The sequence below is a fragment of the Rhinolophus sinicus genome, chromosome 7, assembly GCF_057876585.1.
Source record: "Rhinolophus sinicus isolate RSI-liver-muscle chromosome 7, RSI-T2T, whole genome shotgun sequence".
Taxonomy (NCBI): domain Eukaryota; kingdom Metazoa; phylum Chordata; class Mammalia; order Chiroptera; family Rhinolophidae; genus Rhinolophus; species Rhinolophus sinicus.
This window is the reverse complement of record NC_142507.1, coordinates 54,869,294-54,893,934: the sequence shown is the minus strand read 5'-3', so window position 1 is coordinate 54,893,934 and position 24,641 is coordinate 54,869,294. Positions and strand designations below refer to the sequence as shown.

General features: G+C 48.5%; 2 protein-coding genes across 9 annotated transcripts in view; one reads left to right on the top strand and one right to left on the bottom strand.

The window, feature by feature from the left end:
* The window catches only part of ASH1L (ASH1 like histone lysine methyltransferase), a 142,512-nt gene that overhangs the window by 4,150 nt on the left and 113,721 nt on the right, over nt 1-24,641 (top strand). For 2 of the 4 annotated variants that reach the window (XM_074318859.2, XM_074318856.2), the window contains exon 1: nt 22,969-23,105. The exons of 1 other annotated variant lie outside the window; for it this stretch is intronic. The gene's annotated coding sequence lies outside the window, so the exon portion shown is untranslated. Of the gene's footprint in view, nt 1-22,410; nt 22,504-22,968; nt 23,106-24,641 lie in introns of those variants that run through there. One more of the 4 variants, XM_074318858.2, reaches the window with a different exon arrangement.
* Nucleotides 578-23,293, bottom strand: DAP3 (death associated protein 3). 5 transcript variants are annotated; one of them, XM_019711105.3, is made up of 13 exons: nt 23,070-23,293; nt 13,056-13,109; nt 9,275-9,397; nt 7,814-7,915; nt 7,218-7,326; nt 6,987-7,079; nt 6,158-6,288; nt 5,492-5,572; nt 5,235-5,393; nt 4,651-4,710; nt 4,105-4,194; nt 1,754-1,871; nt 578-901 (listed from the first exon to the last, which is right to left on the bottom strand). In XM_019711105.3, the coding sequence occupies exons 1-13, from the start codon at nt 23,187-23,189 to the stop codon at nt 816-818; spliced, it is 1,326 nt and encodes a 441-aa protein (XP_019566664.3). In that variant the 5' UTR covers nt 23,190-23,293; the 3' UTR covers nt 578-815. The 5 variants fall into 5 exon arrangements, with proteins under 5 accessions (XP_019566664.3, XP_019566667.1, XP_074174970.2 ...); XM_019711108.3 differs by having other exon boundaries at nt 22,978-23,106; XM_074318869.2 differs by lacking the exon at nt 23,070-23,293 and adding an exon at nt 21,978-22,340 and having other exon boundaries at nt 13,056-13,102.

Sequence of the window (24,641 nt, the reverse complement as noted above, 5' to 3'; positions counted from 1 at the left end):
GGGGTCTCGCTGTGGTTTTGATTTGCATTTTCCTAATCACTAGTGATGTGGAGCCTCTTTGCATTATCTTCTCAGCCATTTCTATGTCTTCTTTAGAGAAATATCTATATTTAAATTATTTACCTATTAATTAGTAAAGGAGTTATTTATATATTCTAGAAATTGATTTGTCACGATTTTCTCAAATCTCCCAAAGACGGCACGCAGCTTGTCCTCCTCTCTGTGCACTGAAGGTACGTGAATCATTACATGCGGTATCTGCGTCGGGGTTTAGTACTTGATTCTTTCAGGAACTTGTAGAAAGGGGCTGTACCGTATGCACACAGCGGCCAGACTCAGCTGCATTCAGTAAGGTTCTCAGGGACCCCGATAAAGGTGTACGTACAGGGAGCGAGTGCTCAGTGTCTGGGAGGGGGAAGGAAGCTGTGACTCGCAGTCTCCTGAACTGAGTTGAGGCTGGAAAATAGTACTGTTGGAAATTTATCTAGAACGTAGTCTCTTTAGACACTCGCCAAGCAGAACGCCAGAGAAATTCAGTTTGGCCAATATGAAGACTCTTTCCATCTTATAAATCGAACACATTTTAAGAAAGATAATTTAATTGTTAAGGAAAAAAAACATGATTAATTAAAAGGAAAACCACATGTAGTAAACTGATGTGAGCTCCAAAAACAAGAGGACATCTTACTGCCATTACAGTCGCTTTACATTCACAAGGAACCCATTTCAGCGAAGGGTGCGAGCCGACAGCCGTCCTGTCCAGTCCCACGAGCTCCGCTGGGCGACCGCCCCCTCCGACTGGGTGTGACCACGGCTCAGAGGCAGGCACAGAGCCGCTCCAGCTGCCCCGGGTTCGAGTTACTCAGGAACAGCAGCTCCCTTTTCCCTTCCTCCGTGTGGGCTAAAATGGAGTCAACAGAGATGTTGGGGGTTTTCTCCCACAGCATTATGTTACCCAGGAAGTTCCGTAGTCAGAGGCGACAGTACCCAGACTGTTCTGATGTAACTAGCACTCACGACACCTCCCTTTTCGATGCTTTATCCTAATAATAAACTATTAGGCTTCTAAGCGTAAATCCCTCCAATCCAGCATCTGCCTCTCCCTCTGTTCCGAGAGTAGTATCTTCTGGACTTTAGGACTCTGTCAAATCCCCACCCCTTAGAAATGTCTCCACTGTGCTTCCCAGCCCACAGGCAGCAGCTTCACGCCCTTCCATAGCCTCCTCCCTAGTGATGGGACAGCCTTCCTCTTCGCCTTCCCCTTCCCCTGCACCCCAGCCGCTGCCCCCCCACCCCCGGGCTGCGGGGACGTTTCAGATGCACACCCTGGGACAGCCCCAGTGCAGGCCAGTCTGCGGCTGGCCTCTCACACTATCAGTTATTCTGTGGGTGTCCCAGCTTCTGGGTCTCTCGGTCAAAGTTTGCTGAATGATGAGTAAATGCAACAGGAACAAAATAGATAAAACCCCCAAAACAAAGAAAAAAGGCAACGACGAGAGTGTGGCAGCAGCCACACCAGGTGCCCAGACTGCGTGTGGGCCTGTCAGCACCAGCCCCTGATCCTGGCCTGCTGCTGACACTCAGCGAGGCACGGACAGCTTCTGTCAATCCAACCTGCTGTCCCATCTCCTCAGCCAGAAAGGAGTCAAGACCAAGGGAAAAAGGCTGAGCTACAGATTACAGGCTGCTGCCGAGGGGACACACCAGGCTGTGTCTCGGGGTTCTCCTGAGAGCACAAAGGGAAACAACTGACCTTTCTCATGTTGAAGCCAGCTGTTCTCCAAATAATACTGAAGACAACTTTCAAATTCTTTTGGGTTATAGTTGGAAACCAGGATGGGAATAAAGGGGTCCAGGGCATCAAATCCTTCCTGAGGAAAAAGGACAAAGATACAGTAATTGGTAAGTGACATGGGCAGAGATCCAGTTATTTAAACACTTCAAGGGCACGCGCTTTGCTTTTCCTCTGCTCTGGTCCTTACTGAGGGCGCCCCACTCAGGGCTCCACGCACGTCGCTGCCTGCCGTGGCTCTAGCCAGCCACGAGTACTATGTATAAAAAGAGAGGACGCTTGAGGGGGTGCCCCTTGTTTGTATATACATAAGCGTATAAATACGTATATACTTTCATTTTTTCCAGTTCTTACTTGAATAGTCAGCAATAGTTTTGACAGTTCAAATATTCCAAATAGAAAATAAAACTAACAAGGATGTGGAAAAGACCCTAAATGGAACATAAACTGAAACAGACAAATCAAACTGTACCGCAGCCCCCCTTACCAGCCAGAGGTACTTTCTACGACCCCCAGGGGATGCCTGACACCTCGGGTAGCGCTGAGCCCTCCATATCCTGTGTTTTTCCTCTCCGCACTCGCCGTTTCACTTAAAGGAAGCACTTGACCGCTTCTCTTTGAAATACCTGAACTGCCAGTGCTTTGGAGTCAGTATTAATTAAAACGTGTGACCAAAACACAAGCCCTGCGACACTGCGACAGCCGATCGGATGACCAAGAGACTCCTAAGTGACCAATGGGCGGGGAGCATGAGCAGTGTGGGGACACAGGACAACAGGGTGAGTCACGTCCCAGGCCGGATGGAGCAAGAGACAGCATCACACTGCTCAGCAGAGTGTGCAATAGAAAACTTGTGAATTACTGACTTCTGGAATTTTTCATTTAGTATTTTCGGACTACAGTTGACCATGGCAAACTGAAATCGCCGAAAGTGAACCTGCAGACAGAGGCACTGCTTATCTCAAATTTCAAACATCACACTGAAGGGATGAGGGAAACTAACCCGTTAACTTCTGAACAGAGTGTGGACTAAAGACCCTTAGGCTAAAGATAAAAACTTCCCTAAACAAATACTGCGACCCAGTTCAAAGCTGCTTTTCTATAGCGTCAAGGTTAGCAGTTCTGAAGCTCCTCTCACTGTAACCTGAGACGAGTTCGTGAGGAAATGTGCTGTGGCTGATGAGCGGGTTACTCACGGGCGGCGAGGGTTACAGACACGGAAAGGGGGAGGACGTAACGCGTGCTGTGATGCTAGCCTGGGACCTGCTTGTAAACACACGCACTCATACTGGTCATGAGCTCGGCGGGGGGCCCAGAAGGGACACCCCCATTGCAGTCCTCTCGGTTCCTAACACCATGTCCTCTGAAGCGAACAAGGCCGAAGCCAGGACAGGGACATGGGAAGTTCAAGATGAGTCTGGAACATAGTCTTGTGCCCAAGAGTAAGCACATACAGAAGGATGATGGGCACTTGTTAAGAGGACAGAGAAGCCAGCTGGAAAGGCTCCTGCTGGCCACATCTGACGTGATGTAAGCCCGGAAGTAAACAATGGCAGAAAAGGTTACGCATTCGCATGTCTGCGCTGAAACAAATACATAAGAGAGAAATGGAAGAGAAAGCCAGCTGATACACTTAGAAGAAATGGTGCAACTAGAAAATACCTATTTTACAACTACCTTAATAACTGATCTAGGGAAGACGCACCCCTGGTACGAAAGCTGGTCAAGGACACGAGTGGAGTAACAGACACTAACCCAGTCTCTGCAAGGTACTCGCCGACTCCAGAGTAAACCAGGAACTTTGCTGAGGAGGAACCGGAGTGCTGGGGGGGCGGGGAGGGTCACCTCATAACTAAGTGGTCAGAGTTCGCCAGGCCAGTGATGGGGGGAACACTGAGGAACCGTCCCAGATGAAAGCAACTACAGAGACGTGACAACTGAAGGCAACACCTTACCCAGGACTTGTTCTTTACAGGACACCCGGCTGACTGGCAAAATCAGCCTAAGCTCTACAGACGGGGTACGAGTGTTTCAGCGATGTCTGTGTCCTGATCTGATAACTGTGCTGTGGTTAGATGTTGGGGAGCTGTGATTTTTAGGAAGTCCATGTGACTAAAGAGGCATCATGTCTCAGGTTACTGTCACAAAATTCAGAAAAGAAAAGATAGCGGGAGAGAGTATGGTCGAGTATTAGCATGCTAGGAATCTGGGGGAAGTCATGCAATATGCGTTTCCTCCAAGTCTGAAACTAGGTCAGACTTCTTCAGACAGAATGACTACCTAAGGGAAAACAAATTTTCCAGTGATCTGACCTTTCCCAGCAACTCCTGAGGCAGGTAGGCTTTCCGGGGCTTAAAGAGAGAGCCAGTCTGGCTCAGAGTCAGCACAATGGCACCTCCGTTCTGAAAGGAGAAAAAGCCACATCAGAAAAAGCTGAAAAAGATAGAAAAATGCACTTCTATCGTCTGCAGATTTGTTTGTCTGCCATACAGTGGGGTGGCGGTGTGGCCCAGCACAGCTGAATGGCAACGCTACCGGTTATTAGTTCTAGCTTTGGCGCCCGCAGTAAATTGCTACATAATCTCAAACTTTTCCAAAGTTGATAAGAAGATACAAAAACACTGTGAACAACTGCAAGCGAGGTAATCACACCAACATTTAAATAAAATGATTTTGAACAGCTTACTCCAGCGAAGTGAAAAGATTAAAAGCCAAATACGTAGGTTTTAAACTTGGTACAGTTACGGGAATTAACAAGATACAAGACCTTTCTGTCCATCAAGTCTTAGGTGAAGCAGTTGTGGCTCTGAAGTGAGAGCGCGCTGCCGTCTGAAGCGTGTTAGCATCTCTGGACTCACCCAGTCGTTCCGTACCACTTTCCTCAGGTTGTAAATGAGGGCCAGCTCCTCTGGGGCGATCTGCACTTGTCAGCATGGGGTGGCAGGGAAGGAGGGAGGGGGACGCGGGCGGGGTGGAAAGCAGAGACCATTACTTGCTTTGCCTGGATCACCGCAAAGCCCTCACCTACTAAAGGCGTCACCTTAGTCCCCGAAGCCTGAGAAGCTCACAGCTGCTGGCCCTGAAACTGGCAGCTTCTGGAGAATAAAAGCAATCCCCAAGGAGAAAACACCCACTGCTCTAAATACCCGCTCTCTCGATGCTTCCGATCTCCTCTGCTTAGACTACAGAGCCTCATTTTGAAAAGAAAGAGAAAAAACTGACAAAACAGCTTTTGCTGTCATGTGCTGTTCAAAATACTCTCCCTTAGTTTTCAATGGATGGCGGAACTTGGCATTACCTCCTACTGATGCTGCTTTCACTCTACATCTTAATTCAAATACTTTAAGGGCAAAAAGACATCTCCCATCTAGTGAGTCCCAGCTGCGTAGGTGACGGCACCAGAAACCAGAGGACCCAGAAGAGAGAAACTCAGTTTTCCTACCGGGCTTTTATCTTCTCTCTTCAGTGTCGTCCTTCCCCAGAGAGCATTGACTCCATCCACTGCCACCAGGAGGCGGAAAGTTCCTAGAGAGCTTTGCCTCTTCAGCTCTTTGAGCACAATCCCCACGGCATCGGTGGCGCTCCTCACGCGGGTCATGCCCTGCAGGGGACGAGACGAGACAAGACGAGATGGTGCTTGCTTGCCGCCCTATAACCCTGTAACAGGCCTTCTCAGCCCGGGGCACAGCACTTTCCTACCTGTTCAACCACTTCGCCCAGGGGGCTGCCTTGCTCGGTGCTTTCTCGCTTATTCCACACGTACTTCTCTTGAGTCTTTATCTACAAACAAAATAAAAATCCAAACTGGCTACTCAGCCGAAGGATGGCCATCCCTAGCTGACAGGTAGGAGGTTAAGGGTGTTAGGAATAGTTTTAGTCTATTTTTCAAGCCCTATCAGAGATCTCAGTATGGAAGTGAATGCTATCGAGACCATTTCTGCCTGGAGCTTTAAAATATCCATCTATTATATACGATTCTGACAAAAAAGGTCCAGGAGGGGGCCTCAGCACCTGCATTTTTAACAAGCTCCTAGGTGATTCTATCTAGCGCTGAAAACCCCTGGCCTAGAGATCATATTCAAGAGTCACTAAAGAGTAACTTTACCAATACATTTCTGGTTCCAAAAGTGGTCTCATCTGGAGAAAATCATGTAGTTGAAAACATGCTTTAGAGAGTATGAGGCCGTGACCTTGGAAAAGTCACTGAATCAGTCTGGACTTCAATTTGCTGCCCACAAGAAATACAAAATGGTACAGTTATTTCAACTACGACATTAGGTCTCCAGAGTCTACTGGTCCTCAGAGCACAGGAGATCAAATCCATTTACAGAATGTCCAGCAGCGAACTGCCAGGAGTGTAGTCACCTGACTCAGGAAACGCTCGTTTGCAGTTTTGAAATTCTTCAGCCAGATCGAAGCCTCTAGAGGTTGGTCGAAGCGCTGTTTGTTGTAGGTGGACTGCAGCAGCTCCCGGCAGTTTTTCACCCAAAGATGAGCTAAAAGGAGGTACAAGAGAACAGACTGTGCAGGAACGGACTGGATTCACGTCAACATACTCTGTGCTTCCCTGAGTTATGGGAATGACTTCGGTCTCCCATGGATATTTCTGAAAGCCTTGCTGTTTCCAGGCTTCCTTTTTTGTCTGGCCCATCTTAAACATCATTACGATCAACACACAAGGCACACCGAGTGTGTGAAAGGTCGCCCCAGCTTCCTGGCAGTTTGTAAAGACAGTCCGAAAACATGGCTGCACACACGGGGAGGGATGTGTGCAAGTACGAGAGTTATGTTTTTAAGATGCAGGCTGACGACTCGAGAATGCTGATAGCCAGCACCGTGTCAGAGGCGCTTACGGGCACTCCAGGTTGTTGACCGAGGGCAGTAAAGCCCGCGATGACCTCTCAGGCGGGAGTTACGCTCTCTCACGTGTCAGAGTGAGGACCGCTGGGCCAGAGAACTTCATCCTTATTCCCGAAAGGCTCCCGGAGGCTTTCAGCGGAATTTCTCCTTGTTGCATTTACTTCTCCTTGTGCGTCGCTTGTCAGTAATGCGACGAGGTTATGAACGAGCTCAGGCCTGTGCACCTGGAGCCAAGGCCTCTCCCAAGGCGGGCAGGGCCCTGTCGCATATGAAAGCCACGCGCTACCACAGTGACAGGAGAACTAACCCCGATGTGGGGACAGGAAGGGCTTACCATCTGGAATATGCAGTACCAGCCAGTCCTGTTTGGCACAGAAATGAATAATGTGGCAAAGGCTGAGGGTTTTTCCTGTTCCCTTCTCCCCATCTAAAGCACTTGTTGTTAAAGAAAACATGACCAGAGGTGACCTTCTACTGCCAACAAGTAGCACTCTCGCATGGCTTCTGTCCCCGACCTGAGGGAGGAAGCCCGGCTCCAGACGGCCGGACAGGCAGCAAAGGATACAGAGAACGTATCGCACGGCCGGGTGAGCAAAATTGGTGTTTTTCAGGTGATGCAGAAGCTCTAGGGCTGGCTTCCTTACCATCAGGCAGGCTTCGTTGAATGTCTTCACCTAACGCAAAGGGAAGGAGAGAGGAGTGAGGGTGTGGATTTCCGGCCACGTCTCGGATGCGCACTGCGCCTACCGTAACCGAACTGCGTACAAGTTACATTATGATCTTTGTCTGTCTGCAGCACAGGAACTATTTTCACAGTACTTTCCTATGGAAAGTATTAAATTCGTTTTGAACAACTACTTGATTGGCTGCCAAAGTTTGTAGAAATCTGTTGGGTAACACACGGAAAAGAGCAGGCTATTGTTTATTTACGAATATCTTGCCTGGCTTCAAAAAGGATTTTAAGTAAAGGCAGATAAACATGGCCTGAAAGTAGTTATAGTAGCAGCAGCACTATTTACAGAAGATAATCAATAGCTGAATCTGTTTTTTCAGACTCAAATGTCATATTTTAGTGTCCCGCTCACTTAACCCCGCCCCCTGTGCGCACAGCTTGCGCGCTGGCCCCGCCCCTCCCTGGCCCCGCCCCCCCTGTCCGAGCACCTGCTTCAGGTAGCGCGGCGGCAGGCCCTGGGGGAACAGGGCCTTCACGTCCGGAAGCGGGATGTTGTAGTGCTGGCCCTCGTGCCGCAGTTCGTGCTTGGCCTAGGAAACAGGTGCGACAGGTGTAATGGGGCCACAGGCAGGGCGACAGACCCCATCGAGGACACAGCTCTCTCTCAGAGCTGGAACAGGTGGCTTTCATTTCTTATCGCAGACATAACGTGCTGGTCGTTGCCCCAGTCCTGTGTGTATATGAAGCTGCTGTCAGCCCTCCAACCCCCAAAGATGGAGCTCGTTGCTCAGCAACAGTAAGCCCTGGACGTGGAGGTAGCAAAGTCAGTTCTTGCCATCTGGATTCTTCTATGCCGTGTAGAGAGATGCTCCGGTCATGTGACAGCATCATCTGCATGCTGCTGTTTCCATAGAAACACCAGGGACTTGGCAGATAAAGGGACTACAATTACCGGGAAAGCTGAAGGACACTTCGATGAATTCATTTACTTGCTCTATTTCATTTTGTGAGTGTGCAGACAGGTGAACACTAGAGGCAGAAAGAAAGCACGCCCTGCTGAGGTGGCATTGGGGTAATGAGTTCTTTTCCCCTCCCACACTCACAGCATCGCCTGTTAAGGTGGGAAGACTCAGAAGGTAGGGACAGGAACAAAAAGAAAAAGCTGTTGGTTTCCTTCATGTTGAATGAAGCACAGCCCCAACAACTAACTGTATTTATTAAGCAGCAAGGATGCCGGGGAAGGAGAGGAGAAATCGCCATCCAGCCTAACGGGCCTGTGGGAGAAAATACTACAGTGGACCCTGCTGGAACCCTGGCTGCCACTGACCACCCTCACATTAAGTGCCGGTCTTCTCAGCAAGTCGTTAGTTCCCCGTCCAGAACCCGGAAATCCACTTAGAAAGGTAGAAACAGCCCCAGACTGGTTATTAGAACTGGGTTCTCTAGCTGCCGCGCCGTGATCTTAGGCCTCTCTGTACCAGGGTCTGTTCACAAACTCGCTTATTACCTGTTTGAAAAGAGTGTGACTGGAACCCAGCCACGCCCATTTGTCTGCGTCAGAGCTAAGGAGTTGTGACAGAGACCACTTTGGCTCATAAGCTTACAATTTTACTACCTGGTCCTTTAAGGAAAAGTTTGCTGACCCATCTAAATTTAACTGCTAAAGAACCGCCTTGCCAAGTATTTACCACGCGCCTACCCTGCCCAGCAGCGCTGCATTTAGTGGTGCGATGACAGCAGAACAAACGCGGACCGACCTGCCCGATTGTCCTGTCACCACGGCAGCAGACAGGGATGGGCGGCCTGGTCTCAGCCTACTGTCCTGGGTGCATCCTGTGATGATATGGAAATGTGCTTAGCTTCTCTGGGCTTTAGTTTCCCTGATATGTAAAATGACAGCAGCACTAATTAAGCCCTGAAAACAGCCCATACACACATGAGCAACTCACCGGGTCATTCTCACTGGTGCGGGAAATGGCTCTGGGCCTCTCACTTGAAACCTGGTCGTCCAGCTGAGCAGTAAGGTTTTGGGGTGCCTGGGTCCCTGTGTGCAAAAGACGTCCAGGGTCCAACTATAAAAGAAACCATTTTAGTGGTTTGGAATTGTAAGGCTTTTCTGTTTGCTATAACATGGAGGCTTTAAGCCAGGTCTGCAACAGGGAAAAATGTCACTAACATACAGTTTAGTTTTATGTAAAGCGGATCCCTGTGTTATTTACAACGCTCTGTTCACACTGTGCATCTGTTCCAGCATGTTGCTGAGTCAGGGCTCTGTGTCATATGGAAAGGACAGTTCCTTAGAGTCTGTTGGGGACCACAGCACAGCCATTACCAACCTGAACAGGACCATTCTTTCAATGCTTCTCCACAGGGCTGAATGGTGGTCAGTACTATATAGTTATCAGAGGTTTAGTGCAGCTTCCTGCGTGACAGGGACAAGTCTACCCCCCACCCCAACTGTCTTGCTGGCTATACCCTGGAATCAAGAGTCTACTGATAAAAGGAGAATGGAGTATGTAAAGCATCCAGAAAAGTGAAAATAAACTGTTCTACAGGCAACTTGTGAACTGCACATGGAAACTGCTGAACTGGGGAGGGGTGGGGGGGAGAAGATAATTCAGGAGACAGATCTGACCAAGTGCTAACTGGAGAATCCCCAAAGTGAGCCTGAGGGTCACAGGCCTTATGTAGAAGTGAAGACGCCAGTTACAGGAGAAGCTTAGGAGCGGGAGAACAGGAACGTGAGAGGTGGCTGTAGCCAGGGAGCTGACTGGTAGATCAGTAGGTAACAGGAAAGCTGCCGGGGTCTGTAGTCTCACCAAGCTGCCCGGGAGTACGGGAAGCGTGTATCGTACCACCCCTTACAATGCTTCTGACCATTTCCTAAGAAGACCCTGAACTCCATACCAACCTTCTAACTGGTATCTTTACCTCTAAATCTTTGACTTTTTGTCTTTCATAGTCTAAAAGATTGTCCTCCCAAAATAACAGGATTAACCTTCATCGAATGGAAAAGCTTGGTTTCCTGCTGGTTTTAACATAAGCCCTGAAGTCCTGAGCAGGGAAATCAAGGCCATGGCTGCCACCTGCCTGTCATTCTCGTTCCTGTGTGAACTCGTGGCCATGTGACTGCACTAAAACGTGGTGTCCACTTTTATGCCTCTGTACTCCTGCTCACTCGACTTCACCTTCCCTCTCTCCCCACTGAAGTCTTACTCATCCTGTAAGGCCCACCTCAAACGTCACACCCTCTGTGAAGACTGGCCTCCAGTCATAAGTAATTATCTTCCCCTCTCTGCTGACAGCGCATTCCACATTTTCTCTGGGCCTTGAACTGCATTCATGGCTTTTGTTAACTGAGTATCTATTCGAGGCTAGGCAGTATAGTGTTTTACACACGTTATTTTTGAGCCAACAATCCTGGAAGTAGAATATCATGGTGCTTGTTTTATGATGCGGGAAACCAAGAATGGGGGAAATTAAGTAATTTTGCCTACGGTGACAAAGTTGGTAGGTGGTGAAGACAGAATTCAAATCCAACTTTGTTTGACTCTAAAATCTCTATTCTTTTGATCAGATCATGTTACCTTATACACAGGTTTGTCTCCTAGGCCACACACACTTGGAGAGATCAGCTTTATTCATCTTTGGATCTCCTTCTCTTGGTACCTGACACGACACATACTAGAAGGAAGGCTCTTCCATTCGAGACACGTAATGGGGTGTGCGTGCAGCACCCAGCTAGGTGAAAGCACCCTGCACGCACACCTCCGTGGACTGCACAGACCCCTGAACCAGAATGTGGAGATTTAACAGAACGCAATATGGTCAAGCACGAGAGTCGTTCTAACTTGGTCTGAGAACAGCAGACACCCGTGTTCACCTAATGTGCCACTTCTCCACATTCCCAGCCTCCCTTGGGCACACACTGGGGTTATTTGACTAGTTCTGGCTCACGAGCTGTCTGTGAGTACAGGTACCTTTTTCTACAGAGCCGCTAAGAGTGGACATACTCTCTCCTTCCCCTGCTGCGGCAGTCTTCAACTCTCCGTGCGGGATGGCGCCCCAAGATGACTGTCTCCTGTCTGCCTGCCCCCTCCCACGTTTGCCTGCAAACCACTTTGGAAATACAGCAACAGCAAAAACAACACAAAGCATGTGTACACATCAGACAGGCTTATGTGCTGCGTTAGGCCCGTGAGAATTCAGGGACAGTCAGCTGAGCAGAGCTGTCCGGATACTACACCCTGGTGTGCATAGGACTCAGTCTTTTCAATGTGAGTGGGCAGAAAGCACCGTGGCCAAAGCAAGCGGCAGTCGGGGCAAAATTAAAGACCTTCAAGGGCCACGAGGTGGTGCTGTTTCGACAAGAATGCTAAGACTCTGGTTAACTGCTTTTTGCAGCAAATTAAGAGCTAGCAAAATGGATTCCTTCCTTCTTACGGCGTTATATGTGGCATCAGCCGGCTAGTCTTGTTTCCAGGGAAAACAACCATATGTGCAGCTGCCTCTGCACAGTTCCAGAGTGAATACCATGCAGTTCCCGAAAGAACGGTGTTCACGAGCCAACCAGTTACTCTAAACTGTCTACAAAAAGCAACCAACTTCTCACTGACATCTCTGCAGTTTGGATTCACTTCGTCCTTGTCTGCCAGTAAAGAAAGTTTAGCCTTTAATGTAACCAGTTGGGGCCAGAATCTATCCCTCTGCCGACCAATGGGTTCTTTTATGTCCATAGGTTTATTGTGAGCCCTGTAGCAGGAGGGGCTGCTTTTCTAGGAAATCTAATTTGTAACTAAACGAGCAGATGGAAGTGACTAAGCCCTTCTGGCTCGGTGCTCATCTGAGGACTCAGCTCCCGGACAGTTTCCTCTGGGCCCTACAGATCCGGGGTGGGTGCTCGCGCTGGGCGCTGTAACAGGCACCACAGTGACAATCGTTTCTTCACGAGCCTGCGACTGCGCGCTGAGGTCGTGGAGAACGTGGACCCGAAAATACAATACAGCGCAGCAGTTATGGCCACAGGCTTAAGTCAGACAGACCTGCCGTCTAGTCTGGGCTCTGCAACTTCCCAGCCTTTCTAATCCTCAATTTCTGCATCAAAGATATTATCTACTTCATGAGTTGGTCACGAGAATTTAAAGAAATAAAGCACCGAGCCCAGTGCCTGGCACACAATGAATGCCCGACAAATAGTAACCATTAGTGAAATGAGTCATCTTAAAATCCTGAGTACCTGCCATATGGGAGGTACTAAAAACTATTTCCTAAATAAATGAAAGAATGAAGTAAAGCAACAGAATGTTTTTTTTCCATATATTTTATTATTTCATTCAACTATCAGATGCTAAAGTTCTAAATTGGCAACATATTTTCCTTTAAAATATTTCATTAAGGGATGATAATTATTAATACAACTAGAGAATATTGATAAAATTTAATAAAGATAACTGCAATCAAGCTCTTTATTTTTGTAAAAAATAACAGTTATCCTATGATATGCTGAGTTCTCAAGCACAACTGTCTACTGAGACCTGTTACTTGCAGATTTGTAGGGCAGCTGGGAGAGAAGTCCATGGGCAGAGAAATGGAACTGGGCCTGTTCTTTTGAGTGTAAACTTGTAACTGAAAGCACTAGTCAGCTGAGGTTCTCCAGAGCATTTGATTCTGGGCATAATAAATCCATCTAAAAGCAGTTCGTACAAAGTGTTTAGGTCAGTGAGGACTCACCTTGTGGACCCTGGAGATAAGCCTTGTCATTCCTTTCAGCATTGTCCCTGCACGCTTAAAAAAAAGGGAAAAGGTCAGCCAGAACTGGGGAATGGTATCTGCACAATGGATTAGTATCCGGAATATATAAAGAACGTCTACAAACTGATTTAAGAAATGAGAAGACACGTACAGACATTTCACAGAAAAGTTAATACAAATGGCTAGTAAACCCAGGAAAAGATTTTCATTCTCATTATAAACCAGGGAAATGGAAATGAAAACCACCACAGTGAGACCATTCCCAGCCACCGTATTGGGAAAAACGAAAAGGTCAGGCAACAGCAAATGGTAAAGAGGCTGTGAAGCTTTGGGAATCCCAGACCTGGGGGTGGTCTTGGCCCCCACGACACAGTCACCCAGTGCCCAACACCATCCAGCATCCATCTTTACCTGGCACCTCACCCCTCTGATACCCAGCCTCACCTGGCACTAATGCCAGCTCAATTCTCTTAATTCTTGTCATTCTCCCTCTACTTCAACTAACTCAACTCCCTGCCCCGACACTGCCTACACACTGGGACCCTCACAGTTTGCTGCCGGGACTGTAAATGGTGCAGCCACTTGGGGAAGCAGTCTGGCAGTTCCTCAAAAGGTTCAACGTGGCCTTACCAAATGAGCCCGCCATCCCGCTCTGAGTTATGACCCAGGAGAAATGAACACACGTGTACACTCAAAACCGTGGGCACAAGCGTGACAGCCAAAATGTGGAAACCACCCAGATGTCCACCGACTGACGACGACACACAGAATGCGGTGTAGCCGTAGGATGAGTATTACTCAGTGACGCAAGAAATGACGTCCTGATACCTGCTGCGACGTGTGCATTTGAAACAAGGGAAAGAGTCTGTCACCAAAGGCCACACGCAGCATAACCCCAATGATACGAAATGTCCACAACAGGCAAATCTCCTGATAGAAAATTAGATTAGTGGTTGCCAGGGGCTGGGAGAGGGCAGAATGCAGACTCCTGATTGGGTTATTTTGGGGGAGATAACAATGTTCTAAAATTAGATAATGGTGGGTATACAACTCTGTGACTATACTAAAAACCCACCAAATTGTACACTTTAAAGACCCTGAATTTCATAGTATGTGAAGCTCAGTAAAGCTGGTGTTTAAAAACGCTGCCACTTAGCCGTATTGAAACAGCAGCCCCAGCAGAAGCTGACATGGCGGATGGCTCCCTCGCCAGACCAGACAGGAGCTGGACCCACAAGCCCATGCTGGCACGACAGCGTCCTGTGAAGCACGGTGAGCTGCCGCCGCATGACAGTCCACCCCAGGCTCAGGGGCTCAACACGGCAACTGCTCCTCAGGCTCTGGTCTGCGGCCCCAGGCCCGTTAGTTCTTTGGCTCTGGGCCGGGCCTGGTTCTCTCTGTGGCGCTTCCTCGTGCATCTAACCAAGGTTGGCTGGCTGGTCAAGGGTGGCGTCAGCTGGACTGACTGATTCTGTGCCACACTGTCTCAACCTCTAGCAGTGTATCCTGGACTTGCCGTCATAGCGGTGGCAGCGGTCCAAGAGCTGAAATAACTCAGGACCTCTTCAAACCTGGCTCAGAACCAGCACAGACTTCTGTCACGTTCTACCGCAGCCTATTGTTGGCCAACCCAGCTTCAAAGGGGGGGAAGGAGACTTTTCCACTTTATGGGAAGAGCTGTTAAATCAGTTTTTCCGCCGTGGAAACTGTTAGAAAATGAAGACGTCGGGATGTAAACATGGTGACTGGACTTCAGAGCTACAGTCCTCATTGTTACACCACATTTCTTCGTAGGTGGCCGCACTCTTTTATTTGTGCAGCTACTTGTTGATTTTGATCTTAGCTAAGAATAAGTGAATTATTAAAATTCATTTTATTAATTTTGAACCTTATGTCAGTTTGCTGATATTTTATTAATAATTTTTTTTAATGTCACAATTTTAAACATTTAATTATAAAAGTTAACCAATGAGAACCAAAAGTTGTTTCGATGACAGTCTAAATCAGAAACGATGAAAGAGAGGTTCAGTTTCATATCAGTTTCAGCATCAAATGAATATCAGCTTTTATTTTGTATGTACAATATTAGCAGTCTTGTCACACAGGTAAGTAGTTGCAAGTGGTAACCATTTGTGATAGTTTTTTGTTTTTACTTTTAAAAATTTTAGATCAACAGACTTGTAAAGCAGTCTCAAGGACTTCCCTGCACCTGTCCCCGAGCTTCCCCGTTACCACAGCACAATAATCAGAACTGAGAAGTTAACATTGTCAAATAGGACCATCAACTAAGCTCCAGACTTTATTTGGATCTCCCCAACTTCTCTGCTAATGTCCTTTCTGTACAGGATCCCGCATATGGAGAGCTTTCGGTTTTTGAAATCTATCACATACATATTACTACCCTTTAAAATTTTTGTGAAAATTATAAACTTGGGCCAGCCCAGTGGCTCAGGCGGTTGGAACTCCATGCTCCTAACTCCATAGGCTGCCGGTTCGATTCCCACATGGGCCAGTGGGCTCTCAACCACAAGGTTGTCAGTTCAATTCCTCGAGTCCTGCAAGGGATGGTGGGCAGCGCCCCCTGCAACTAAGATTGAACACAGCACCTTGAGCTGAGCTGCTGCTGAGCTTCCGGATGGCTCAGTTGGTTGGAGTGCGTCCTCTCAACCACAAGGTTGCCGGTTCGACTCCAGCAAGGGATGGTGGGCAGCACCCCATGCAACTAGCAACGGCAACTGGACCTGGAGCTGAGCTGCGCCCTCCACAACTAAGACTGAAAGGACAACAACTTGAAGCTGAATGGCGCCCTCCACAACTAAGATTGAAAAGACAACAACTTGACTTGGAAAAAAGTCCTGGAAGTACACACTGTTTCCCAATAAAGTCCTGTTCCCCTTTCCCCATAAAATCCTTAAAAAAAAGAAAAAAATATAAACTTGAAAAATATATCCTCAGTGATGTCATTCAAGTAACGATGAACAGGATACAGTTACCGGAAGAGTTCTACAGCCTAGCTCAGTGGTTCTCAACTTGGCTGCACAGAAGAAACATCTGGGTATAATTAAAACTTCTGATGCCCAGACTGCATCTCAGACCAGTTAAATCACAATCTCTGGTAGTGAGTGAGATTCAGACATCGGTATTTTTCCAAGTTCCCGAGCTGCTTCCAATGTGCGGCCAAGCATGAGATCCACAGCAGAGATGTCAGTGGTTAAGGAATTTTAACCCATTTAACTAGCATATAGTCTTTGGGTATGGTTATTCCACCAATTAAACATTCAATGCATATTTCTCCAAAAAGCCACGTGAGACTGCCAAACATGTTACTTTAATGAAGACACGATATATACATAATGGCACTATTCTGAGTTACCATTGTAGGAATTCTGACAAAAAGGATGTATTATCTGCCATGACTTGACTGATGTCATTTCCTGATGATCAGTAATTCTTTTTCTAAATCAGTGGTTCTCAACTGAGGCAATTTTGCCCCCTATGGGACATGTGGCAATGTCTGGAAGCTTTTTTAGTTGTCACAACTTGGGGGAGTGGTGCTACTGGCACCTAGTGAGAAGAGGCCAAACTTCCGGATTAGAGGATTCTGCTAACCATCCTGCAAGGCCCGGGAGGGGCTCCCACAGCAAAGAATCACCCAGCCCCAAATGTCTGTCAGTAGTGCCAAGGTTCACAAACATTGTTCTAAATCCTGAGCCCTGCAGGAAAAATTTGGTTTTTGGAGACTGATCTCTTTGTTTTCACAATTTCAGTTAGAAAACCTAGAATTTGTTCCACTGCATTTTACAATCCTCATTATACCTGTCTCCCCAAGTTGGGATTCCTAGAGCAGCATCAGGGCTACAGAAGTACGGGGTTTCTCTGAAACCCACTGATGACACACTTCAGCCCCTTGCAAACTCCTCTGAGCTCTCAGTATCACACCTCTAGTGTTTTTGCTAGAAACCACGCACTTCATCTCCAAATGAAAAGGGAGCAACTGTCGAGGAACTTCACTAACTGTTCTAATACAGAACACAAAGGAGGAAGGAAATGGAAGGGACTCCATCCATCCGACTGCCTCCTGCTGCCTCCTGCGTAGGCGAGAGGATACTCTGGGTATTGCTCAACAAACTAAACCTAGAAAATTCCTCAACAAATTGACTCCAGACTGGGGAAACATCGGAGACGGCCCTAAAGGCTTCACAAGAGGCATGTGAAGTGTACACATATGCCCACAGTCCACACCCTAGAATTTTAGGGCTCGGGTACATCGACCCAACTGTACGTGTGGATGATAATGGTTCTGGCGTGGAGATGCATACGCGCTACAGACTCGAAGAAAAAGATATGCACAAAACAATCTGATCTACTGTGCTAGTGTTGCAGGTAATTTTCTTCCTTGATTTTTATTTTTAATGTTATTCACAATAATAGAATATTAGTGATATTAATATTGTTTATATATTAAAAACTGTCCAAACTTCAATAAAGTGTCCATGGTAAAAAGTTTTTATGAGACCTCAGCAAAACCATTTTTATAGTGATGTAATAAAAACATAGGGGGCCCTATGTATATTAGATTGTTCAATTGCAGTACTGTTTCTAATATTAGAATGGGAAGAAACTAAATATCTGTCAACAGTGGATAAGCAGCATATCCATACAACGGAACACCATGCCATTGTTTAAAAACAAAACCACCCCGAAGCCATGTGGGTACTAATGAGGAAAAATCTCCAATATATATTAGGTACAAAAAAAAAAAAAAAAAAAAGGCAGTGTATATAGCAAGCTATCATTTAAAAAAGGGCAAAATATATCCAATTTGTTTGTAAAAAGGTAAACATTTTGAATAACATACAAAAATTCGTAATACTGGTTGCCTTCAGAGAGAGGAAATGGGTCCCTATGGGGACAGGAAAAGAGGGAGAGTGGTGTCTTCAGTAATTTTTGAATTCTGAACTGGGTTGCTATTACCCAGGCAAAGAGTAAATCTTTAAAAATTAAATCAGCAACCCCCTAGTGAATCTTTTAAAGCTACAAGTAATTATTCTGTATGGATATTTCTGTATGGATATTTCTCTATATAGGAAACCCTGATGCTTCAGATTGTGTCATACTGGGTCCCCATTTCCAATCACACACCTAAGCCCACCTCTAGAGTGTCTGAGAGACCCTTTGGTTTCTCAGGTGAGCACCTTTCACATAACATTCTCTACAGGAAAAAGTAACATTGTTTTAAGCTTGTAAAATCTGTTTCCTCTCTGAGCCCAGGTTTCCTATCTATAAAACAAGAGCATGAACTAGCCTGTTTTCCAGACATTTCCCCCTCTGGGAATAGAACTTTTACCAAACTAAGAGCAATTTCTAATACTGACACGGACAAGAGCTCAAAGGGCTGTGCTGGGAAAGAGGCGTAAGGAGCACATACTCCCCCAGCTACTAAGTACTGGAAAAAATCTGAGGCTCCAAAAAACTCGTCACCGCGACAGCAATAGCTAACATGTACTGAACACTTCCTATGTGGCAGGCCGAGTTCAAAGTGCTCTGTGTGACTTAACTCACTTCTTCTTCACAACAGTCCTATGATGTAGGTGATGCTGTCACATCGAGTCACAGACAAGGAAACAGTGGCAACAACAGCAGAATGGTTCAAAGCACGGAGTCCATCAGGACTGCTGGGGCTTGAAACCTGGCTCTCCTACTGAGCTGGTGTCACTTTGAACCAAGCACTTAAACACTGTGTGTGTGTTTCCTCGTTTCTAAAATGGATATAATGGTAGAGTCTAAATACAGGATTGATGTAAGGATTAAATGACTTACAACATCGGGTGGTCACGATTACTAAGTTTCTACCCAGGTTTACACAACTACCAAGTAGAAGAGCTGGGGTTCGAACCCAGGCAGTCTGGAGTGTACGCTGCTCCTCTGCTGAAAGGCAGTCGTCGGAAGCACGAGTTCAAAACCTTGGTACCCAGACAAAAATTGCAGTTCTTGTTAAATAGAAGATTATTCAGAGAATGTTACGCTTATACAGCATTTACCCACACCTTGTGCCGTGGAAAGTCAGTCCCGATGCTATTCCAGTACGTTTTATCTTTAAAATTTCCTTTAACATTTGAACCTTTATTTTAAAAGTTGATACTGAAGAGCTTTTCCTATTTATCTATTTTGCATTTAGTCAACATCCCAGCAAGGAAGCTGGGATGAAATAAATGTTTGATGGCTTCTGTTCCGGTGGGGAAGTGCGGGGCGGCTGAGCGAAAGGTGCGGCGGGCCAGCCGCATCCAGAGCCCGGCCGTCCGTACAGCTGAGGGCTGGCGCCAGGAGCCGAGCCCAGCACTAGGGAAGCACGGCGACCGGACATACTGCAGGTTTGGTTCCGGACCACCACAGTAAAGCGAGTGAGGGGAAGGGATCCTTTTGCTGGGGGGTCTTGCCTTCCATTTGTAAAAACCACGAACACCTAGGAAGCGCAGTACGAGGCGTGACACAAGGAGCCTGTGCTGGAAATCTAGCAGCTTTGCTGAGTGCTTATCACTGTTCTTAAAGAAAACTTTCAGTTAAACCACACTTCATTTAAATGAAAGCACAAATAATCCGAGACAGAAAAGTTGAGAGGTTAGTCAGGATTTGGTTCCCCTTTCTCTGTTAGTTTCCTATCGCTGCTGTAACGAATTACCACAAACTAAGTGGCATAAAACAACACAAATTTGTCATCTTAGAGGTCTGTGGTTTAGAAGTCCAAAATCAGTGTCTGCAGGGCTGTGTTCTCTCTGGAGGCTCTAGCACAGAATGTGGTGCTTTTTTATTTTGTTTTTTTACTTTTCTGTTTTTAGAGGCTTTTTCATCATTACAGCCTGAATAGCTGGTCAAGTCTTTGTCGCATGGTGTCACTGTGACACTGACGGTTGTCTCCCTCTTCCATCTTTTCAGAACTCTTATAATTACAGTAGGCCTATCAGATAATCCAGGATAATCTCCCTATTTTAAGGTTAGCTGATTAGTAACCTCAACACCATCCAAATCTTTAATTCCTTCTTGCCATCACATGTTCACAGGTTCCAGGGATTAGGATGTGGACGTCTTTGGAGGAACCATTATGTTACCTTCCGTACCTTCCTTGGTTCAAATAATTCAGTGTCCATTGATTCAATACTATAATTTATTCAAAATATTGAGTACCAAATGTATTTTGGCCTCTGGTAGACACTGGGGCACCCAATTAGCTGACAAATCCTGAGTGCAGTTACTGAATGTTAGCTGAAGGCAGAGACCGTAAGTAACTTTCTTTATATATTGTGTAGTGGAATCCCGTTACAAGCATGTGTTTTTTTTCTTTGTAGCATATGCATTATGTTGCTGATGAGAAATTTTACCATGAAGGCAATATGGTATAGTGAAATGATTTTGCTTTCAAGAGACAGGCAAACTCCACTCTAAACTTACTGGACTTCTCTGAGCCTCAGGCTTCTCATCTTTAAAATGGGGATAAGATGATCTATTTCTAAGTGTTTATTACAAGGATTCAACAGGAACACGTGTTCTCCTGGCACGGTATTCCACCAAGGTTAACTCTTAACCCTCTCATGTTTTAAGTAATTCATTTCAACATTTCCATGACTCGTTTTGCCCCAGACTATAAAATATGAAAGAAATGTGTTGGCAGGGTAACTTTTTACCATGGACAGCTTACTGAAGTTTGGACAGTTTTTAATATATAAACAACATTAGCACTGCTAATATTCTACTATTGTGAATAAAATTAAAAACGTGCTGGTAGGGTAACACACTTGCATACATAACACAATTTAAGAAACATCAATGTCAACCTAAATGGGCTCCCTGAAAGGGCTGGGACTTAAGACACGGTTAGGAAAAGCAAATACATAGTGAGGGAGTTAAAACTGATTTCCTCTTTACCTTAAAAAAACCAAAGCAAGCACACAAAACCTGCTGCGTATGCTGAAACAGGTAATGGGGACATTTAGGAGTGTCGTCTTGAACTTGAGAGCTGACGAGGCCTTTGGGGTAAGTCTAGCACAATGACTTTCAAACTAGTCCCTCATCCCCAGACGTCGGCTGATGCTGAAGGAAAGGGAAACCCAAGTGCATCCCTCCCTTAATACATTCTGCTTTGCCCTTTGGGTGAAACTGAAAACTACTGGATACACTTTGGGGTTTTCTGTGTATGTTAATAGTCTCTAGTTCTCCTGAATCCAATGCCTGTAAATGTTCATACCGAGTTTTGAGAAACAGAAATCTGATAGGCCTAGTTTTGCGTTCTTTTCTATTAATGATTGGGAGGAACAGGACACACACTACCAATTACACCCACAAACCTTATCAACATCAACAGTAGTGTGAACGATAACGTAATAGTCGGCGCTTAGTTGTGCCTAGGAGCTAATTCTACTTTACATGTTATTATTTGACACACCGACCCTGAAGGCAGATTTGGCGTTAACTAATTTTTTATGTCCAGTTTTCCCTTTCTTGTTGATAAAGAACTAAGAAAAGTAACCCTGTGAAGGACACGCCAGACACGGAAGGTCGAGCCCAGAACTGAACTGGAACCGCATGGTTTCCTTAGCCTCCGCCACCACCAGGCTGCCTGACGGGGTTCAAAACGCACCGTCGTCCGCGAGGACTGAGTGGTGCACGGAAACATCGCGTGCGGGCCGTGGTGCGAAACTGGAAAACCTCAGCCGGGTTAAAAGAGAACAGAAAGCAGGCCGACCACCGCGCCGGTTCCTCCTCGGCTCCCAAGTCCGCGACGCGGAGCCCGGAAAGCAGCCCCCCAGGAGGGTCGGCTGCCCTGGCGGCCTCCCTCCCTGCGCCCGGGGGTCCGAGTCCCGCTCCGTCCCCGCACGGGCACCACGCCCGCGCCGGCCCATCCCTCACCGAGTCGCGGGCCAGTCCTCCTGACGCGGTGAGCGGCAGACACCGTCGAGGGCTGGCTCCCAGCGCTCGGCCACCGACGGAGCAGCGAGCGCGGCGCGAGCGGCAGGAAGGACTCAACGCGCAGCCGCCGCGGCCTCCAACCGCCGCCCAGCGGAGGGGCGCCCGCCGTCCGCGCCCCGCTCGCCGCGGCCCGCAGGCGGAGGGGGCAGCGAGCCGGCGTCGCGGGGCCGCGCCCGGGAGGCGAGCGGTCGCAGGGGTGCGTCCGCCACTCGGGCAGTTCCCGGCGGGACCGCCGGCTCCGCGCGGCCCGCCCGCCCTTCTCTCCCCCGCTCCCGCGGCCGGCGGAATGGAACAGGCCCGCGGGGGGATTGTGGGAGGCGCACGCGCGAGGGGTGGAGGGAACGCGGGGGGGCCGGAGGAGGCGGCGGCGGCGGCCGTGGCGGCGGTTGGTGGCAGTGGGGGCGGGGAAGGGGGAGGAAAGACGAGGAGGCGGAGGAGGAGGAGGCTGGGGCTCGTGCCGCCGGAGGTACGCGCGAGGGCCCGCGCCGGAGCCGGCTTGACAGGGGCCGAGGGGGCGCGGGGGGCCGCGCGCGGAGGCGCCCCTGAGCGAGCGCGTACGGGCTGGCGGGCGCGCGAGGCGGCCGGAGGCGGTGGTTGGTGGGCGCCGCGAGCGACGAGCCCAGCTCCACTCCGGCGCGTGCGGGCGGGCGGGCGGGCGTGCGCGCTGCGCCGCCCGGGCCGGGGGAGGGGGGCGGAGGGGGAGCAGCCGAGGAGGGAGGAGTGGGAGGTGGGGGGGCACGAGGCGCCCTTCGCTCCCTCCTCCCGAGGAGCCGCCGCCGCCGCCGCTCTGCCGCCGCCGCTCCCGCCGCCATTTTGGGTTCGCTTTGCGGAGGGGGAGACGATCCCCGTCTCGGTTGCGGGACCCGCCTCCCCTCAGTTTCCCCCGCTGAGCCCCACGCCTTTCCCTTCTCCTCTCTCGCATTTCCGCCAGTCCGCTCACCCGCCGGCCGCCTCTTGACAGGAGGGAGGGATCCGCCGTGGACCGCGGGAGCGGAGGAGCCTGGTGGCGGCCGTCCCCTCTTCCCCACTTGCCTGCACTCTCATGTGTGGGCCTCGGCCTCTGACACGGTGAGTAGAGGCGCCTGGGGAGGCCTCGGGGCCTAAGCACTTCCGCGACCACTCCGCCCTCGGCTTCCCGGGAGCGCCTGTCATCTCCCGGACCTGGACCTCCGGGAGCGCGGCGGGGTGGGGGAGGGGAGGGCCGGGCCGGGATCCTGGGCCGCCCGGGAAGTCCCTCCTGGCGGGGCGCAGGGGTGTCCCTGACAGGCGGGCTGCTGGCTTGGGGGAGGGGGCGGGAGAGTGAGCGCGTGGAGGCGGAGTCGGCTGGGCCCCTGACAGGTTAGTTTGCGTGTTGTGCAGGCACGACGGGGGCATCCGCCACCGTCCAGCTCGTGGCGGCGCGACGGGCGCGAGTGGCGGGCGGGGTGATCTGCGGAGGGGACTTTACCTGTGCGATCGGCTCTGGCGTCCCTGACACGCCGCACGGTACGAAGGGACGACAGGATGAGCTCAGTGTTCCAAGTTTAATAAATGTTACTGGGGAGTTTGTATAATCCAGGGAAAGACATGTTTTTGGTCTAGAAGACAGATGGCCTGTTGGTGTATAGCGGCTGTGTTTGTGTGTGTATGCAAGGAAGGAAAGTGTTCCGGAAGAGTTTGCTTGTATTTGTGTAAGTGTGATGGAGTTCCCCTTATAAGTGAGTTTATTTTTAAAATAAAACTTGGGATGCTCCGTGCTGGCTGATACGGGTGTGCATTTAGGGTTTGGGAGCGCCCCGTTACTGGGCCAGAGCAGTCATGGCAGTAGTGTTTTACACATAGACGGCATGTATGTGTGGGGTCAGGGCTGGGAGGAACGTGTCACAGCCAGCTGTGGTCTTAGGAATAGTTTGTGTCTCTGGAGAGAGTGAATTGTGTAAACGTGAAGGCTCAGACCATCTGTAACAACCATTTCTGGGAGGGGGTAAAGAGTGTGTGGCCTTCTGGGTCGATCTGATTTTACATTAACCTTTTATAGTAGCATAAAGCTTTTCCATTTTTCAGACTGCATTTTCAGTTTCTTTGTGATTCTAAATCTCTGTAGGGTAAATGTTTTCTCCCATTTTACAAAACAAGAAATTGATGCAAAAAGAGATCATTTTTCCAAGGTCACATGTTAAATTGGAGAGAAAGTTAGGACTGGAATTGAGGTGTTACGACCACTAGTCCAGTGGTATATGCCCTTCAGGAGGTCTCAGTCAGGCAAATCTGAGTTTAGTGGAAAGGGAGCGGCATATGTGACCTGTTGAATTGTATTACATTTGGTAGAGATCGATTGTACCAGACATGTATGTGGCATGTAGGTTGTCCTGCCAGGTTGGCCTGTCTGAAATAGGTGTCCCTGACTATATTATTTTTTTGTTTATGGAGGAAGCAGAGCATTTCTAACCCTTCAGCTTGTATGTTTGAAGGAGGGATGTCACTCATAGCTTAACTTATACCAGAGCAGGTGTATGGGGACTGACAGCGTAGCTTTAAATCTTTGAGAGGAAGGAGCTTCTTTCATTCATTCAACAGCTACTTACTGAATAACTACTCAATAAATGGTCCTGCCTTGGGGTGAGA

What these genes read in the sequence shown, in the direction of transcription:
- DAP3 (XM_019711105.3), bottom strand. Translation starts at nt 23,189, where the DNA reads ATGACAGGCGCTCCCGGGAAGCCGAGGGCGGAGTGGTCGCGGAAGTGC. An exon ending in GCACCAGTGAGAATGACCCG is followed by an intron (nt 7,916 to 9,274) that starts GTGAGTTGCTCA and finishes CCTGTTTCCTAG; the next exon opens with GCCAAGCACGAACTGCGGCA. An exon ending in TGGGCGAAGTGGTTGAACAG is followed by an intron (nt 5,394 to 5,491) that starts GTAGGAAAGTGC and finishes CGTCCCCTGCAG; the next exon opens with GGCATGACCCGCGTGAGGAG.